The 19,141-nt window shown below is 40.4% G+C and overlaps 1 protein-coding gene across 1 annotated transcript in view; it reads right to left on the bottom strand.

Moving 5' to 3' along the window:
- IQSEC1 (IQ motif and Sec7 domain ArfGEF 1) overlaps positions 1–19,141 on the bottom strand; it is a 717,184-nt gene that overhangs the window by 248,220 nt on the left and 449,823 nt on the right. The window contains exon 3 of the mRNA XM_077821559.1: positions 12,269–12,313. Coding sequence (XP_077677685.1) covers positions 12,269–12,313 — 45 coding nt within the window. The remainder of the gene's footprint in view (positions 1–12,268; positions 12,314–19,141) is intronic.

The raw sequence follows: 19,141 nt of genomic DNA, 5'->3' as shown, positions 1-19,141 counted from the left end.
TTTATAGCCAGCATTTGGCTCTATTCGAAGAACATTTTAAGCTAATTTAAAATCACTAATGAAGAAAAATTTAAAGTGAAAGTGAGGCATATATTTTTAATCAGTACTTCGCATTTTGTCACTCTGTTTTAGTGAGAAATTAAGGTTTTGTTTTTGGCTTTGTTTTTAACCTCTTTTATTTCTACAAAGTGTAAGAAAGTTGTCAGTTTTCCTTGATTTTTTGCCATCGCTCTCCCGTTGGATCTTTCTGGCCATATCTGCCTGGGTAGACCCCTGTGTCCACTTCCGTAGATGCAATTATAGAATCAGGGCCTGAGTTCACACTGGTTTTGGTGACAAACAAATGAATAGTCTTGATGGAAATGAACATAGTAGCCCCATGGCTACTGTTCAGGCCATCTACCGAGAGAAATAAGGCAGCTATGGGGTAGGCAGTTTGTAACACACCTGAGAATTAGCCAGGCACACAAAACATAAAGCTATAGTTGAGATGTATTTGACTATCCACCTCAAAAGAATCTGGCAGTATCTCTATCACATTATGTAGTTTATTAGCATAAAAGGAAGACATCACAATAGGCTGGGGGGAAAGTATTAGGTCAAGTTGTCCCATGCAGGAGAATATAACACGTCCTATTTCATTTGTAGGGACATTAAATCTCCTGAAGCATATGACTAACTTTGGAATCTTTCTACTTAAAACAAAGCTCATGAAAAAACAAACAACAAAAACAGGAGTATAAACAGATCTCCTTCAGGCAAACAGTCACAGCTGAGGATCCTATTGGACAGAATACTGAATTGTGGGATGGGGGGGGGAGACCTAATTCCTTGAAAATGATCAGAATAGTTCCCTTCTTCACTGCATGATAAATTCAGCTGCAATTAGCATTTAGTACAAAGCACTTTCTGTGGGCTGATAATAGAAGCTGGCAATACAAAGTGTACAGAAGAAAGACAGAATGCTATTTTAAAGAATCACATCAAATTTGTTAACCATCAAATGAACACCATTTTGGGTTGATTGTGGATCTCCAAAAAGAAAGTTCAGCTGCATAGAGTTTTCCCCATTTAATAACATATCCCAAAGAGTGAGCAATCCGAAGTTTAGATAAAAAACCGCATCAGGGTAAGTTCAGTGTACGCATTAAATGGAATTGCTTATTTTGCTCTTCCATGAATAGGCAAGCTCAACGCATCTGACACCCTTCCCTATTCTTTATGATCACTATTCACTATCAATCATTTAAGCTTTCTGTCAGACCTGCCTGGGAGAAGTGCCATTGCTTTGAATGACTGTGATGTGCATTGATTCTGTTATCAGAAAAGAAACATGAAATGTAGTATTATCAAATATTCCTGCAAGAAAAAGTCTTATCATCATTACATAAAATTCCATTACATCCCAATCTCCTCATGCTATTTAGGGTTCCTAAACTAAACAGCAGCAGCTACTATACCTGAGAATAAAATAACCAGGTAGCACTCAAATTCACGCATTACTTTTGAGTTAATCTGATTTACAGCAAATGTTAACAACAAACACTATCACCTTCTGCATCTGCAGGCACAAAAGGGGTGTCAGCTAATGAAATAATAAGCAGCTTTACAGTATTTGCCACAAGTTCCCATTAATTGCCGCACCACTCCCTTTTTCTCCTGCCTTTCAAGAGTTGAACAGAAGAGGCAAGTAAATGCACTGGTGGCACGATGTGCAGCCATCCAGTTCTGAAAAAGCATTTCAAAGTTAATGTTTTCTTACCTTTTATAGAAACCATGAAGAGGCTGGAGACATAAAAACTGCCAGTAATCCAAGCAGAAGGCCTTCAACTTCAGCATTTTCAAATAGTTCTACTGCAGCAACTGTAGCCTGCAGCTCGTTGGCTATTTTTTTAAACACACAGTACTTTTTAAATTTTGATTTGACTGACTCAAATCCAATTTCCCCCCGCCTTATTGCTGCAGCATAAGGGTTTCTAATTGCTACCCGTGTACGGAGCGACCCATCCACATGGCACAGCACCTGCACTGTTACACTACTTTAATACAAAGAGACAGTAGCACAAAGGCTAGAAATTCATTTACTGCGCTCTTTGAGCCTGATTTCAGTCTATCTTTCCAAATGTCTCCAAACACAATCAATGTAGCTGTTATTACACAGAAATCCAACTTCTCCTTTTTGCTATTTTAGGCCATTCTGAAAGCTCTTTGGACAAACAATTAGTATATATTCCAGTTAGGATTCTTGATGGCCCCCCTGGAAAGCATCCTTGAAGCTCACAGCCCTTAGGAAAATGCAAGCAATTATCCCAATCAATCTGAGAACAACTGCCCTATAATCACAGTAGTGTTAACATCCCATCCTATGGAAACTCCTCAGTTTTCTAGCAGCATACAACTGTTTTAGTCAGCTCCTCTGGTGTGAATCACATCTGTTCCATTGTCTGCCAGCACCTATGAAAAATGTGGGTTTCCTTATGACAGGGGAAAAAATGACAAGCAAAAGTGTGGACCCTCCCCACTCACAAAATAAATTATGCTTATCTTATTCCCAATACACTTAGCCAGTTAGGTCTGTGTGAAGAAAAACTAATCATCTGAACCACATGGTGCACAGTGGGGCAAGCTCCCAGCTATAAAAGCCAGCAAGATAAAGCCTCCCTGAGATAGGCTGATTCCAGTTGCTAGGGCAACAGAAACACATTGATAAAATCTAAAATGGAACCTTGATGACAGCTTTTCATTGGCTTGCAGGGAAATGTCTCTGTAACAAGCAATGCTCAGGCACTCATAGCAACCTCATCAGCTGAGAGTGAATTTGGGGCTGGACTAATGAGCTGAAATGCAAAATAACAGCTAGTTGTCATTTAGTTACAGTGGAAATCCAAACCCATTTTTATTCTGAAGGGAGCACAGAAGCAATTAACAGTGAGCTGCTTTAAGAAAATAAATGTCAAAATTAGTGGCATTTTCTATTAAAATCCCTTGGCTAGAACAGGCATGACAAAAGCAGCTTTCCTTTTCTGCCTTTTTAGAACATCAAACCATTTGGACTCTTATCTTTTAAGAGACACTATGAGGCCCAATTCTGCCACCGTTTTTCACTTTGAGTAGTAGCTTACTCTGCAAGCAGTTCCACTGATTTCAATGGAAAAAGACATCATTCAGTGGAAGCAAGGATGGCTCAATTGTGCCATATATTTTTTGGGGAAGGGATAGCCAAGTACAATATCTGTAGCAAATGATAGACATTACTAGCAAAAACAAATGCCTTGTTGGAAAGCCAGAGTGTAATCTTGTTTTTTGCATTCAAACTGCTGTGACTTTTACTCTTCTACTAGCTGTGATTTTGGCAGTGGAAATAGGTATATGCAGACTTCTCATTTTGTAGAGTTGTTTGAAAATACATCAATAAGGAGAATCTAGGATATATTTTTCAAAAGTAACTAAGTGAATTAGGAGCCTACATCACACTGAAGTCAAGAAGACTTAGGATCCTAAGTGCCTAAGTCACTTTTGAAAAATATGACCTGTAGCAGTTTAATTTGTCATTGTTGTAAAATGGTTTGATGCTCTAAAATGAAGGTTCTTCTGCTTGTGGCATATCTAATTCCCCAAGTGCCTGGATAATAAACTATATTTAGGGATTCTGTGTTTTGGTTTCTGGTATTACTCAGTCACACTCTCTCTGTTTGCTTACGTTCATGCCTTCCAGCTTCTAGAAAATTGCTTCATATAGATTTATTTGAAATGTGACTGCATGTATTTCAGTAAGCAATTGTTTTATTAACAATAAAACAAACACAAACATTAAAAATATGTCTTGATACATTTTTCAGAGTAACAGCCGTGTTAGTCTGTCTTCACAGAGCTCACGAAAGCTCATGCTCAAATAAATTGGTTAGTTTCTAAGGTGCCACAAGTACTCCTTTTCTTTTTGCGATGTCTTGATACAGGTATCTTATAAAACAGTTTCATGCTGTTGTTTGCATCCTATGTTTCCACACAAATAAATGCACAACCCAGAAATTGGCTGCAGAAAGCATGAAGAAATATGTTGTAATAACTGGGACCTAGAAGACCTACTCCAGTTGTGAGCCTAACTGTGGGAAGATGGATGGAAGTTTATAAAATGGCTCAATTACCTGTAATAACAAAGGGTGCTGGGAAAAGATTATGGAAGTCCAACTTAGACTGTTAGAGAAGTTTGTATAAATTAATAAAAGTGAAAAACAGAAAGACTGAATTAGTCTAAACAAAGGGCTTTACTGATATAATTCCAGGCCTGTGTTGATACCATACCTGGCAAACAAAGAAAGTGTGGGTGGATGTTAACGGACTAAACTTTGTACGTCAGAAGTTAGGCCTGATTGGTGAACAAGTAGTGGTAGGATGGACTAATCCATCCGTCACCCCCTTTCTAGGACTCTTAAAAAGAGACTTTTGGGGGTGAGGACATGTGAACCAACTGGGGAATTCTTGGAGGAGCAGGAGGGCTGTTAGGACTCCATCCTGCTTTGCCCCAGGGACTTTTCCCTCTCCCCTGGGGCTCCAAAGATTGCCACAATCAATCATCGGGAAGTCCAGACTTTGGCACACTAGTGGGAATAGCTGGTCATCACCACTGCATCAGCGGAGACTCCAGTCAGGGACACATGAGATCCTGCTTGTCTCCCCTTACTTTGTGTGTTCCTTTCTGTCCCACTATTTTTCCTCCTATCCCCCCTCATTCAGCTTGTCATAAAATCTGATCCTGTGGTCAACTGTACCAATGGCTCCAGCACAGGGTGAGGAAACAGTACAACCAGCTCTAGCCAGTTCTGTCCAGAGTAAGAGACACCGGTAAAGGAGAGGGACCAGATGATATCTCAGACCCCTGACCAGGAGAAGAGCCAGAGTCCAGTGCACTGCTGTTGCAGCTGACCTGCCAACCCTCAGCCTCCATCTGACCTGGCCCTGGAATCCTGAGAACATCAGCAAAAGTCATATTTCCTCCACTTTTACTATCCTGTCTCTTTCTTCCCCTCATGTCTGTCTGTTGGTCTGTTAAAAACAGGAAGAGTTACCATCCTTCACATCTCAGAACCGAGCAACAACACAAACCCTTTCCTTCCCATCAAGAAGGGTTGCCCAAGTAAGCAGGGGAGACTAATGGATGTCCTTTCTTAAAAAGGGACTTTGATAGGTTTGGTTAAGATTGTTTTGCGTAATCATTCAATTTCAATTTTGAACTGCATTGTAACTCTTCTTCTTTTATGTAACTTAGTTAATAAATTTCTAAACTCTATGCATGGGTTGCTTAGTGGGTTTGCCAGGAAACTAACAAACCAAGGTCTCTATATACCAAACCCTAACCTTGTTTAAAACAGTGTAAGGCTGGACACACTTACAGAGTCATGTTAACACCTTTGACTCTTTGGGTCTTTTATTCCATCTAAATTAATAGAGCAAACCACAAACCTGTGTGTAACTTGCAGGAGTCAGTATGAACAGGATGCACGTCTCTTTTAAAGGAACCTTATCATTTTCTCCCCCGCAGTGTTTATGTCTTATTAGTTGTTTCCCACTGACAGTGAGGTTGGTACTGTAGAAATGATCTCAGAGAAAGTACAGCTGGAGTTGTTTTACTGGTTACCTTTGAAAAGCAGACCCCTATAACAATCCTACATAATATGAAAGCCAAATCTTGTGGTCCTTACTCAAACGATGCTCCCACTGACTTTATTAATCTGGCTATTTTCAAGCAAGGAAATTACGCAGACATGTTAGAGGAAAATTAAACTTATATTATTTTTTTCCATTCCAGCTTTTGAATTTGAATTAACAAGAACAGCTCCCACATTACATGATAGTTTTACATGAGTACAGGCTGAATTTCAGCACCACGGGGTTTGATACCTAATGGTAATAAGCAAACTCTCCCCTCTGTTTCACTGGTGCTACTTCACTGACTACATCTGAGTTAGATCACTGCAAGGAATGGGGGTGTTAAGGAGAGGGGAATTTGGCCTTCTGTTGCTAACAGAAACAGAAACTAGAAGAAATTATAAATTTTGTCCAGCTAAAGATAAAATAAATGAAGCAGGGAAAACTATTAAAATTTACTTTTAGTTTTTCCGAAAACTGTAATATTTAGTCTTTTGCTTGAAAAGCTCATAAAACCCACCAAACTCACCCCACAATTTAAACAAAAATTATTCACCTGGATCACAAGAAAAGAGGGTAATATCTGCCAGACTATTGAGTCAGTAGGACACCATCAAAACATTTGCTCCTGAAATGACACAGCTTTCAGAAAACACTTCTTTTTCCTGCTCACACTGTATGGCAATTTCTTTCTCTGCTAGTGATAACCTTTCTAGAAGAAATTACTGTGTTTCTCCCCTTAATTACATATTTTTAAATCCCCAACTTTCAGTGAGTAAAAGCTACTTGTCTATGAATTTTCTGACAGAAACTAATACTGATTATCCTGTACTGCATGCACGGAAAATGCTAATTAGGACTTTTGTAAAGCAAAACCACTATGTTCTCCACACGCTCTTCATCTTTTCCTCTGGAAAACAAGTAATGAAAAACATTAAGCTTCCTCTCACGCTCAGCCTAGATATAAAACTGGTTCTCTGAAAGAGGCATTTTACTGCTACTTTCTTTGTCTTAGAATTCATAGGCCTAATGAAAATTCGTGTAGCAATTTTTGGATGTGGTGCAGCTTCAGCATTGTAACCCTAAGAGAGCACTGTGCAGCATCTCCATATTCATTTATACTTTCAGTGTGTGGAGGCAGGTCTGGCAGCAGTGTGCTGAGTGCTTTAACCGGCCCTTCTAAAGTGGCCATTAAAAAGACTGGCAAAGTTGAAAACATACAGTACAAAATCCTCCTTTAGCGATGGTTGTCTTGACAATCTATGGAGTAGTGAGGCTGCACTCAAACATACTACTAGTGAGAGAGATTGCGCTATAAAATAAATACAGCATGAACTTAGAGCTAGCTACACTTGCTTGCATGACAATAGGACAGCCTTGAAAATTGTCATGAAAATTAAGCAATCACTGAACCACACTTTACATGAAAAATGTATGTTACAAATTCGACTGTTTATTTAGGCATCTGAGCGTCTTAAAGCTTAATGATACTTTACTGGCCCAGTAGAATTACCCACTCACCTAGACAAGTGGGCAAATTCAATTTTGCAAGCCTGCAATAGGAGATCTCTAATTTGCTTAAACCTTGCAGAATTCCAAGAAGCAATATCTACCCTGAATCGCCATTAGCTGTGATTAGACATTAGAATGCCATTAGCCCTGGTTTAATGTTATGGGGCCAAAGTGTGGCTTGGGAGTAAGAAGGGGCCGTTATAGCATTCACTTTGTTTCACAACCTGTGTGCATCAGCCTTGGATGAGATTGTGGGTGGGAAACATGGACGACATTCTATGTGGCAGTCTGGGTGTATGCTTTTGGGCTGCTGGCTGTGCAAGGTCCTGTGTGGCTACAAAGGTCCTGTGATGATGACTTACAGGCCTAAAGCCACCACAGCTCGAGCCTCAGAGTACACACAGAATTTACATCTATTGTGTAAAGGAAATGAGTCAGTCTCAGTGTTAGAATTCATGTAGTCTCCTCACATAGGCTGTAGGAAGAATTTCCTAGGCTCCTTGAACAAAGTGTGTAAGGATGGATGTTTTTGTGGTTAAGACACTGGAAGGGGATTCTAGAGGACAGGTTTCTATTCCTGGTTCTGCCAGACTTCTGGTGTGACTGGTGGAAAGTCACTGAAATCTCTCAGAGCCTCACTTCCCCACTGGCATAATGGAATGTAAAAAATAAAGAATATTTCCCTATCTCATGGGATGTTCAGAGGATAATGTCATTGACGTTTGTGAGGTGCCCAAACACTGCAGTGATGTGCACCATAGACAAACATATAGATTAATGAAGAAACCTCAAATTTTCCTTTGTGTTCAGCATTTCAACAGTACATTGACTCTTGGAATGCTCTAATACCCCAAAACAGATTTCTTTTGTTTTAAACAATTCTGACGTAGGGTTATGTGATCCCACAGACACATAATTTAGGTTGACATTATCCTTCATCTTCATTTATTAGGGCTCTGAGGCATCAAATCATTCTGAGCTGAAATAGCAGGAAATTCATTGTGATGGTTTTTGCTCCTGAATATCTTCTCTGTACCCCTATTCTTTAAACTACAAACCACTGGCAGATTGCTTATGATAAAAGGAAACCCTGAGGTCAGTCACAAAATCAAGGCTTGAATGCTTTAATTTTGGAAAGTTTGGCATTATTTCTGGGTAAGACCAGAATTCAGGGTCTGAACCGATCAATAAGTTCAGGGTCTAATGCTAAGACTCAGTTATTAGGAAACCATACCACATCAGATACTGGGTGGAAGACGGCAGGGCCCGTTTCAAAATGTCTGGGTGCATAGGTCAGTTGTTCTGATGCAATATATAGCAAAGGACAACTTATGCAAAATATAATACTTACTGCGAGACAGCATAACAACTTGCATGAAGGCCCCTTCATAACGAATGTGAGCAGAATTATAATGGTAGTAGTGATATTTTAATTATTATGGACCCAAATCTAATCTCAGGTACTGTCATGTAAATCTAGACTAATGTAGTCAAAGGAGTTAATCCAATGTAGTCACAGGATGCCCTTTGGTATGGAATTTGTATAAGACTAAAACAAAAAATCTAATCAAATGAAGAGTCTGGATCTATGATATTCTGGTGCAACTGAGCTCAGCCCTTGCCCCCTGGTGTTCTATACCAGATACATACAAAATGGAAATGGTACTAGATGTTCTCACAAATGCATGATGCCTGGCATGCAGAGCTAGTCACATCTTCTTGGAAGGCAGATCTGTTATGTTAGTGGTGGGACAAAAGACACCAGGAAGGTATAGCACATGGACATGCAGACAGCACAGCATCCCTGGAAGAATATTGTGTGTCTGTTGGGAAATTCAGTGAGTTAAAAGAAATCATGTACCAAGTGGTGCAAGTAGATTTTAACTCTTACCAGTATGGTACCGACCCCCTGCCCCTCCTTACAAAATATGTTCCGTGACTAGAGCCCTGCACGGATACAAATTTATACCCGTGAATGCGGATATCCCAGATAGAAATCGGTGTCCACCAAACTGCAGGGCTCTCCCGGGAACTGCAGCGGTGAAAGGAGCAGCATGTGGGGCCGCCACTTGCAGGAGCCAGTGCCCCACGCTGGCAGCTCCTCTGTTGTGGCTGTATCACGCCTAGCCCTGCCCCCAGCCCTTCAACGCAGCTGCATCTCCTGTCTGGGGTCTGTACAGCCCCACTGGAGGACAGGGTTGGGGGCGGGGCTGGGGGCAGTACAGCTGTGCCAGAGAAGCTGCCAGCACGGGGTGCTGGCTTCTGGGAGCGGCAGCCCTACGTTCTGCTCCTTTCACCGCTGCGGTTCCCAGGAGAGCCCTGCGGTTCAGCGGATATCAATTTCTATCCGCAGATATATGCAGGTATAAATTTGTATCCACGCAGGTTTCTACAATTCATTCTTGAAAATGTGTCTGGTATGGTGTACCGGCACTAAATGTCTTAATGGTACAGCGCACCTGTCCATACCGGCTCACTTGCACCACTGCATGTACCTTATTTTATGGTCTATCAGTGGTAGATTTGTTTGAGCAAACTGATGAGATGGTGTCCACACCATGTTCAATAACAGAAATCTTTCTTTTGCTTCATCCCATTTTGTGAACAAAGAGCTTTAAGAATCAGCCTCATGGATTATTGTATTAGCACTCCTAAATCAGGCCCTGACCTTATTAATATACACTAGATTTTGCAAGTTATTTCTCCAGTATCATTTAGCCCTTATATAAAATAGCTACCTTAGAGAAACTCCTATTAGATGTGAAACTAACATATCTTTTCCTGATTGCTTTGTTCACTTGGAGCTCTGGAACTGCATTTACTAGTAGTTCAAAAGCAGCAATTAAAAAAAAACACATTGTCATCTTGAAAAAATTATGTACCCTTGCCTTAGCTTTGAAAAAAAAAACATACAAGAAAACAGTGCACTATCTCCATTTGTTTCCCCTCACTTACACCATGAAATGGAGGGGTACATTTACTGGAAAGATTTGGATATATCCATCATTCACCATGCCCTATGTGCTGCCAAATTTTGTTTTGGAGGCAGAGGAGAGGGGAGGATTGCAAAACCTTAGTGACCTTGGTTTGGTTTTGTGAGATTGAAACCTGGCCTTGGTCTTAATTTGTAAGGTTTTGTATAACTCTCCATCTGCATACATGTTCTTTGCAAAGCATACCTGGAATCACTGACAGTTTTGAGACAATAAGACAAATATTCTCATGAAAATCTGTTTACAATAGTTCAGTGAGTGGCTTTATACAGAGTTTGGGTAAAGGGAGACGAGCAGAAAAGGGAAAAGCCCTAAGATCTCCAATCATAACTGTTGCCTTTTTATAGTACCTGGTGATAAAGATACTATAGTAGTGCCAGTTGTTATAAGACTATTGACTGGAAATACAAGGACGTAAATCAGGGAATGCACACCAGACAGCATCTCTCTGTTAGCAGGTTCAACAAAATAACACTGGGAATTGAAAGTGTAAGTCAAGAAAAACAATGCAAAAAGAATAATATGTTAGCAGTGCTTATTATTTGATTCACGTAATATGAACTTACTATCTTTCATACTCCCACTGGGTAAAGATAATGGACATACTGAATATTAATCATGAGGTCTAGTTTTAAAAAAGGATTTGGGGAAACAGTTCTATAAAACAATTATATAAAAATGTCAATTTATTTGTCTCCCCTGTGCATTTCTAAATGGACCCCAAACTAAAGGACAGATATTTTATTAAGAGTGTTATTGACACTGTTCATAAAGAATTCCTCATTCCTTTTTCAGCTGTTAGATTTTTTTCTCCCTTTCTTCCTTCATTTACTACTCCCTAAATTCTCCTTGTTGTCATCTGCCCAGGGGAAGTAATCCCAAAAGACACAAAGTATTGCATTAAACCTGCCCCTTGCACAAAGATTTACTTAATCCAGAACAATGCCTGCTGCAATGATTGTTTCTGGTAACTCGCTCCCAGTGAATGCCACATCACACACCAGCCACATGATGCCCTGAGATAAAATGAGGTTGCAGAGCAATAGGGAAAAGGCAAAACCAGAAACTGTATCTGAGTGATGATACAGACTGAGAAACTGTGTGCAAGCCAATCCATGATTATTTGAATGGCACTGGAGTTAGGGCTGAGTATCACCCAGTGCTCTTATGCCAGCAATGAGGAGAGTGAGGGGACAGTGATGTTTTAGAAAGATTTTACTGTATTTTTTAGGAACCCTGACTCATTCGATCACTTTACTTACAATAATTCACATGCTTTGAAAACAACAGGAGCTTAAATAGCCATGGGGCCCTTTAGTTTGAGTTATTTCAAACAGAATGGACAGCTTTCAATTACTTTCTGGTTCAAATCAGGTTAGGCACAGCAAAACACATGTCCTCTCGCAGACCAACCCAAAAGGCAGGCTTTCTTGAAAACAATCACCAGCTTTTTCTTTTAAGAGAAAGTGATTCTGCCCCAGATTAACCAAACGAAGCGTGCTTCTTTTTTTGATGCATCCTTTAGCATGTAACTGTATGACCAGGGAGCACCAGTGCCCCTTTAATATCGAACATTAATGGTGCCAACATTGTTTCCAGATTAAATACAGTGATCAAAGTAAAATGGAAGGTACTGCAAAGATTTATATGAAAGCACCTTCTGATGTGGTCTTCGTGGAATGCTGAGCAAGGGGGAAACCACAGAAATCCAGATGCAACCATCAGCACCACTCATTAAAAAGTGGTATATAACCAGCACAAAAGGCCAAACCTCCCTTCAACATAGGATGGGGTTTTACAGGCATTAGTGTGTTTTTTTTCATATGTGCACACACAGACACATGTGCATGCATGCATGGACACAAACAATGTGTGTAAGAATGCACAATGTTTAATGTTGGAAGCTTTCAAGTACCTCATGTTTGTAGAGAGGGGGAAACTATCCTTTATGTTCTCTGATACTACATGTGAGGTTTGGTAAATAATCAAATCATTCCTTTCCCAGCTTTGTATTAGAAATTAAGATTGTATGCTGTGCGCTTAGTGTTTTGAAATAGAACAGATGCTGAGCTTGCTATTTGTGTTCTATATTTAACCTATATATTAATTAACAGTACCTTAGTGGATCAGTTGAGATGCTGCTTCTTGTTTCCAACGAGCTCCTGAGATAGTAACAAAAGAATAAAGGTACAAAATATTAAAACAATGATTTGACAAAGTATTAAAAACATAAAAGTCATCAAAAGTTTAAAAGTATTAGGTTTTTCTTGCCAGGATTATTACTAGTTTTTAATTCACATTTTTATAATGTCAATAACCACGAGCTTTTAAAAAAATAATTATGAATCTATTTAGAAAAAATAATTGACAGTGATTCTCATGTTTACAATGGTATATGCTGAAGAAATGTTTTAAACATAGTTAGAGAGACAAGGTGGGTGAGGTAATATCTTTATTGGAAGAGTTCTGTGTGAGCTCAAAAGCTTGTCTCTCTCACCAACAGAAGTGGGTCTAATAAAAGATATTACCTCACCCACCTTGTCTTTCTAATATCTTGGGACCAACACAGTTACAACAACACTGCATTAAACATAGTGAGGCACTTTTGTTTTCCTAGGCATATTTGAGGTCAGGTCTCAATGTTTTAAAAACATTGCAAGAAGGTATATGAAATATACAGCAAAAACACTTGAAATTCATACAAATGTACATTTACACAAACTTAAATCTTCTGGCTAACGCTGGATGAAAAAATACCTTTTTGTGGACTTTTCTTCCTGTTTTTGTCAAAATCACTCATGAAAATGTATAGCTTTTTAGGCTAAAAACTGACATGGAAACCAAAACAAATTTTTTGGTGTTTGGAAATCAAAGTGGTTTCAAAAACTGATTTTTTTAAATACCAAATTTAAAAAAAGAACAGAAATAAAATATTTTAACCAAAAACATTTTGGTCTCCAGGTTTTCCTAAGTAAATGAATAAATGGATGAACACATGGAATATATTATCAAAATATATTTTTGTGAATATACTCATTTGCAATGAAAAGCCAGTTTTCTCTGAAAATACTTTTTGATGAAGACATTCCAACCAGCTCTATTTTGGTCTTTTTTCCATCTGTGTTAGAGGTAAAAGAAGAGGAATCTTTCACACAGCTCCTACTATTGTTTTATGTACTACAGCTGTCAGTATATTTTATTTTACTGAGCATTTCAGAACACTGCCCTCTGTTGTTCAGCCTAGCACTGGAATTGCCAGCAATGAAAATCAGAGCTCATCTAGGCCTCTTTGATATCAGCCGAGCAACTTTGGAATAGAAGGCACTGATATGTACATATGTATATGCTGGAACAGGGCAAAACCCCTGTCAACTTTAAAAATTACACAAATGAACTGCAGACAATCAAAATGTATGCTCCTCTCAGAACTCCTGACTTCTTCCCATAGAAAATAATCCAAATTCACCAGTCAAATCACATACTTGGATGTGGAACTTATTCCTGACCTTAACTTCCTTCCACCAACTTGAAAACTTAATGCTGACATTAAGTCTCCCCACATGAGTAAGTCCCATTATCATTAATTGTCACCGTTCTATAGCTGCTCCATGGGGAAGCCCCATTGACTTCAAAGAGAGCTCTGAGCAGAAAGGAACTACAGAATGGATCACAATGCGAGTTAATTGATCATATTAATGGAAGAGCAGAGCTGGGTCTGTGTGGTTTACATGTGCACACTGATGGGAGAGTAGTTCTGTTCATCCCCAATATACCCAACCATGCAAAAATAGAACAGCTGCATACAATAAGGAGACAGGCTAAATTCTTCTATGAGAGCCTCATTAAACTTGACTCTTATACTCTGCTTTCCTGAGTGGATTGCCTGGACAGATGAGAGAGGAGAATTTTGCCCAGAAGGCATCCCTGATTATGTATTTGCTGGCTTTTCTCACATTTGGTCACATTTTTACCATTATTTATTGTTGGAATGATCACTCTTTAAAACACTTGTCAATTGCGTTAGATAACTACATAGCTTTACCTCAGTCTTTGCAATATTCTAGGTCTTCCCTACAAGATAGATACAGGAAAGTTTAAGCTTAGTCTGCTGCAAGTATGGAGGTAACCATAGCCATTTATCAAAGTTAAATGAGTATGTTTTTAAGAGTGACATTTTACATTAACTATTTACCTGGGCTATAGACATGCATAGCACTTACATTTAATCCATTCTAATACACAATTTGATGTTGGCAGAAAAAACAGAAAGGAAGTCAAATTTTTACAGACTTATTTATCCCAAATATCATAATGACTCCTCCTTCATGAGCAAATATATATTTGAAAATGTTTATTTTATTCTTACCTGCTTATATGCAAATAATTGACACACAGCCAAACTGCTCCAAATAAAATTTTGATGGCCAAGCAATGAGCCTGTGGTCTATGAAGGCTTATGAAAGCAAAGCTGAAATTGAGTTAACTAGATTGTATGGCTGTAAATTGATTGTCCTTTCTCAGTTTTGGTGCTGAGATTAATATCTTTACAGAAATAACTTGGGCTTTATTAGGGAATGATAGCAGGAAGTATATAAGCACTGTGTATGCAAAATTGAGCTCTTCAAGAATAGAAGAAAAACCATATTGTCCAAATAGCCTTTAACTACATAACATACATACAAAGCTTTAAAATGCCTTTTAAGTGCCTTTTCCGCCCTGTAATTTGTTTGCTTTCAGCACAGTTCAAGATTTGTGAATAGTAATGAATTTTGAGGGGGTGGTTTACATATGTCTGCCTTGTGGCTCTTTATTAGTTTGACAATTGAAAAGGGCAAACTTAATTTACTAGTAATTTAGTTTATTGCTTAACACAGTCTTCATGTGGAAGTGTCAGCCTGCTCTGTGACCATGACTTTGTCTTACTTTCAGCTGAATATTTTAAAATCTGTATTAACTGGTTTTGGCCCTTGTTACTATAAATAAATATTTAACAGACTCTCAGCGTCTTTGTGCAGGGACAATATGTTGTGCATAGTGAAGAGATGGTAATGAGACACTAAGCCACACTGATTAGCCTGCGGCCCCAGTAGAACCTTGATTGTGCAGAATGACATTGAACGTGTTGTGACCTTAGGGACTCGGAACCCAGTCACAAGTAGCGGGAGTACAGATTCACTAAAAATAGCACGTTTTCTTTCTAAATTCAGACACAGAGAAAGGTAGACTCTCCAAATAATTAGAAACATAGACTCAGGAGAAAGGTTTTAATGTGGGGTGAATTGTTTCCATTCCCCTACTCCACTTTTCTATTGAAGATTTCTATGGCATTGTGTTTTCAAAGATTCAAGAACTGTTTCTGGGGCTGTGAAGCAATTTGGCTGAAAGGCTTGGTCTACACTTGTGAAATGTTCTAGAAATTTCGCACTGCTGCTAACACCAGTTCATTTCCACAGTGGTAACAATGTTGGAAGTGCTTGTGGAGACTGTTAACTGGAGTTTTAACCACCACGTCATCTAACTCTGCTCAGAGTATATCTAATCAATGTGGTGCTTATGACAGCAACAGTGGCTGGCAACCTGTCTGTGCTACAGCTGCCAATGTTGCTAACACAAATAGAGCTGAACTAGTGTTAGTAGTGGTGGGAAATATTTAGAAAACTCCCCTAGTTTAGACAAGGTTTGGTGGGGCTGGATAAGCAACTAGAGGCCCATACGTATTGTTGATAATAAAGGGTCAGAGCTGACATAGGTAAACCAGGCTGTAACTCCACAAATTCTGTCAACAGCAAACAGGGGAACTTCTCGATAGGGCTCTGAGTGAGAGAGGCTGGAACATCTGACCGCTGTTAAGTCCCAAACATGTGAAGTAACTTCTTTGAAGAAATAACATTACTGAGATAAAGAATGGATACAGAATCAAAGTAACCCCTTGTGGTGGAAGCTGTGCTACATTCCTTTTTCTAGATGAAGGCCTGTAGGACCAAATCTGTATATAAGTGAAGGACAAGATGGATTTGAACAGCAGTTGTAGGCATTTGAATAAACAGAGGAAACCAAAAGGAAGACAGCACAAAGAGAAGGAAACACCAGACAGAGTCCTCAGTTGGGATATTGAAGAGCAAAAAGAAAATTTTACATTGTGGCAACTATGAGGAACAATAGGAAGAGAGAGCAAGTCTCAGGGGAGTCTTTCAACCATTCCAGTGGTTATTCTGCCCTTGAGGAGCAGCAGAAACAGAAGGATAACAGGGCAAAAGACATTAGCCATCCAGTGGGCCAGAAGCAAGCACTGAAGAGGAAGCAGCAAAAAGAATTGGCCCAATACATATGTAGCCCAGATAACGAAAACACAATCATGTACTGTCCCTAGCGTTGCCAACTTTCTATTTGCAGAAAACCGAACACTCTTGCCCCGCCCCCGGCCCTGAGTCCACATCCCTGCCCCGCCCCTTCTCAGAGGTCCCACGCCCTCCCTCCGTCGCTCACTCTCCCCCCACCCTCGATCATTTGCTCATTTTCAACAGGCTGGGGCAGGGGGTTGGGGTGCAGGCTCCGGCTGGAGGTGCGGGCTCTGGGGTGCGGTGGAGATGAGGAATTTGTGGTGCAGGATGGGGCTCTGGCCTGAGGGGTGGAGCTGAGGGGTTTGAAATGTGGGAGGGGGCTCTGGACTGGGCCAGGGGGTTGGAGTGTGGGAGGGGGTATGGGATCTGGGCTGGGGTGAGGGCTCCGGAGTGAGGCTAGAAATGAGGGGTTCAGGGCGCAGGAGGGGGCTAAGGGCTGGGGCAGGGTGTTGGGGTGTGGGAGCAAGTGTGGGCTCAGGGCAGAACTTACCTCAGGCGGCTCTTGGAAGTGGCTACCTAGGATGGCCAGATGGCTCCGCTCGCTGCCCCCAGCTGCAAGTGCCACCCCAGACGTTCCCATTGTCCACAGTTCCTGGCCAATGGGAGCTGCGGAGCTGGCTGTCAGGTCAGGTGGCAGCACATGGAGCCTCTTTGGCTGTGCCTGCGCCTAGGAATGAGGGGGACATGCTGCCGCTTCCAAGAGCCGCGTGGAGCTGGGTAGGGAACGTGCCAGCCCTGCCAACTGGATTTTTAATGGCCCAGTCAGTGGTGCTGACCGGAGCCCCCAGGTCCCTTTTCGATCAGGCATTCCGGTTGAAAACCAGACACCTGGCAACCCTAACTGTCCCCAAGGTATCAGGATAAAAGATATTACAGGGGGGAAGGCTAGTCCAAAGAATACTAGAGAATTTCCACTTAGTACCTACACAAGAAATAAACTTCAGAACAGTCAGAGCTCTTACTAAGCTATTGAATACTCTCCCAAGGGAAACAGTGAAAGCACCAGGATATGAGATGGTAAAACAGCACTGGACAGTAGAATATGTACTGCAGGATCACCTTGCAGTGGCAGGGAAATGGACTAGATGCCCCAAGGGTCTTTTTCCATCTTCAGTTTCCATAGAGTTTGCAAGGGCCTTTTGGATAGGAAGCAGAGGAAGTCTGCACTGGCTTTAGTGGTTAGTCACTGTCAACTAGTCTGGAACACATGCCTGTTTGTGCAGGTTTTTTGCAAAGTGGATCATGTATGCCTTGTAACATCAAGGCTGGCACAAAGACCTGTGTCCAATCAGATTTTTTCTGATCTAATGTGTTCACATGGAGCTTGAAGAATAGGTGTAGCAAGTGGTTACACAGTCTATTCTGAACCCGAAAGAGTCTTATGAAAACACGAATTCAGCTAAGACTTAACTATAACTTTGCTATGAGCTCACTGTCTTTCTCCATTCACCAGCAGAAAGAAAAAAGGGATATTAGGCTTCCACTGCAAAGTACTACCTAGGAGGAAATAATATTCCTGACAGCTATCAAACTAGATGTAACTGCATCAGTCAATTTGTCTTTTAACATTTAAACAAGACAATCAGTCACCATCTTTATCTACTATGCCATATAGTTCCAAAGATTCAGTGGGGACACAAATAGCTACTTCAAGTGTTGGGCATGGCAACAGACACCAACACCTACAACCAACCCCCACATTCTTCAATTACGTATTTAAATGTAAGTGTTGTATGATAAACCTGTCTGGGCATGTATCTATTAGAGTTTCTAATTCCCAATAAATATGACTTTCAATATCTATTACCAAATGTTTTATCAAAATCTAAAGTATATACTTAGACTAGGGTTTCTCAAACTTCATTGAACCGCAATCCCCTTCTGACAAAAAAAAAATTACTTCATGACCCCGGGAAGGGGTGGGGGTGGGATGGCAAAGATTGAGGGCTTCAGCCCTAAGCAGACTGTAACCTGAGCCCCGCTGCCCAGGGCTGAAGCCCTTGGACTTTGGCTTCAGCCCTAGGGCACGGGGCTCGAACTTTGGCTTCAGCCCTAGCCCCCAGCAAGTCTAACGCCGCCCTGGTCACCCCACTAAAATGGGATCATGACCCACTTTGTGGTCCCAGCCCACAGTTTGAGAACCGCTGACTTAGATCGTTGTTTGTGTTTTCAGACTTTAAATACAATCTCACCCACAAGTCTTGTATTCTAGCAACATTACAAAGAAATTTATTTTTAAATCAAACAATGGCTTCTTTTTTTTATAACTATTCATTTATATTAAGCTTGGACCCAAAGGACCAGATAAAAACTGATCCCTATTTGTGCTCTGTCCTATATAAACCCAGAAGAGACAGTGCCGTCCCTCCAGAGTTTAAACACAAACAACGATTTTTTTTGTCAGAAGGGGATTGCGGTTCAATGAAGTTTGAGAAACCCTAGTCTAAATATATACATTAGATTTTGATAAAACATTTGGTCATAGATATTGAAAGCCATATTTATTGGGGATTAGAAACTCTAATTTATCTTCAGTGGTATGAAAGGGATTCACCGAACACCACTATTGACCTGGAGATGAACACGAAAAGTCACAGACACAGCAATATGGGTTAAACGCAGAGGCTGCAACCTTACGAAAGTGTTCAT

This window comes from Eretmochelys imbricata, chromosome 7 (genome assembly GCF_965152235.1).
Source record: "Eretmochelys imbricata isolate rEreImb1 chromosome 7, rEreImb1.hap1, whole genome shotgun sequence".
Lineage (NCBI taxonomy): Eukaryota > Metazoa > Chordata > Testudines > Cheloniidae > Eretmochelys > Eretmochelys imbricata.
The sequence above is the reverse complement of the archived record's forward strand: the minus strand, read 5'-3'. Positions and strand labels throughout refer to the sequence as shown.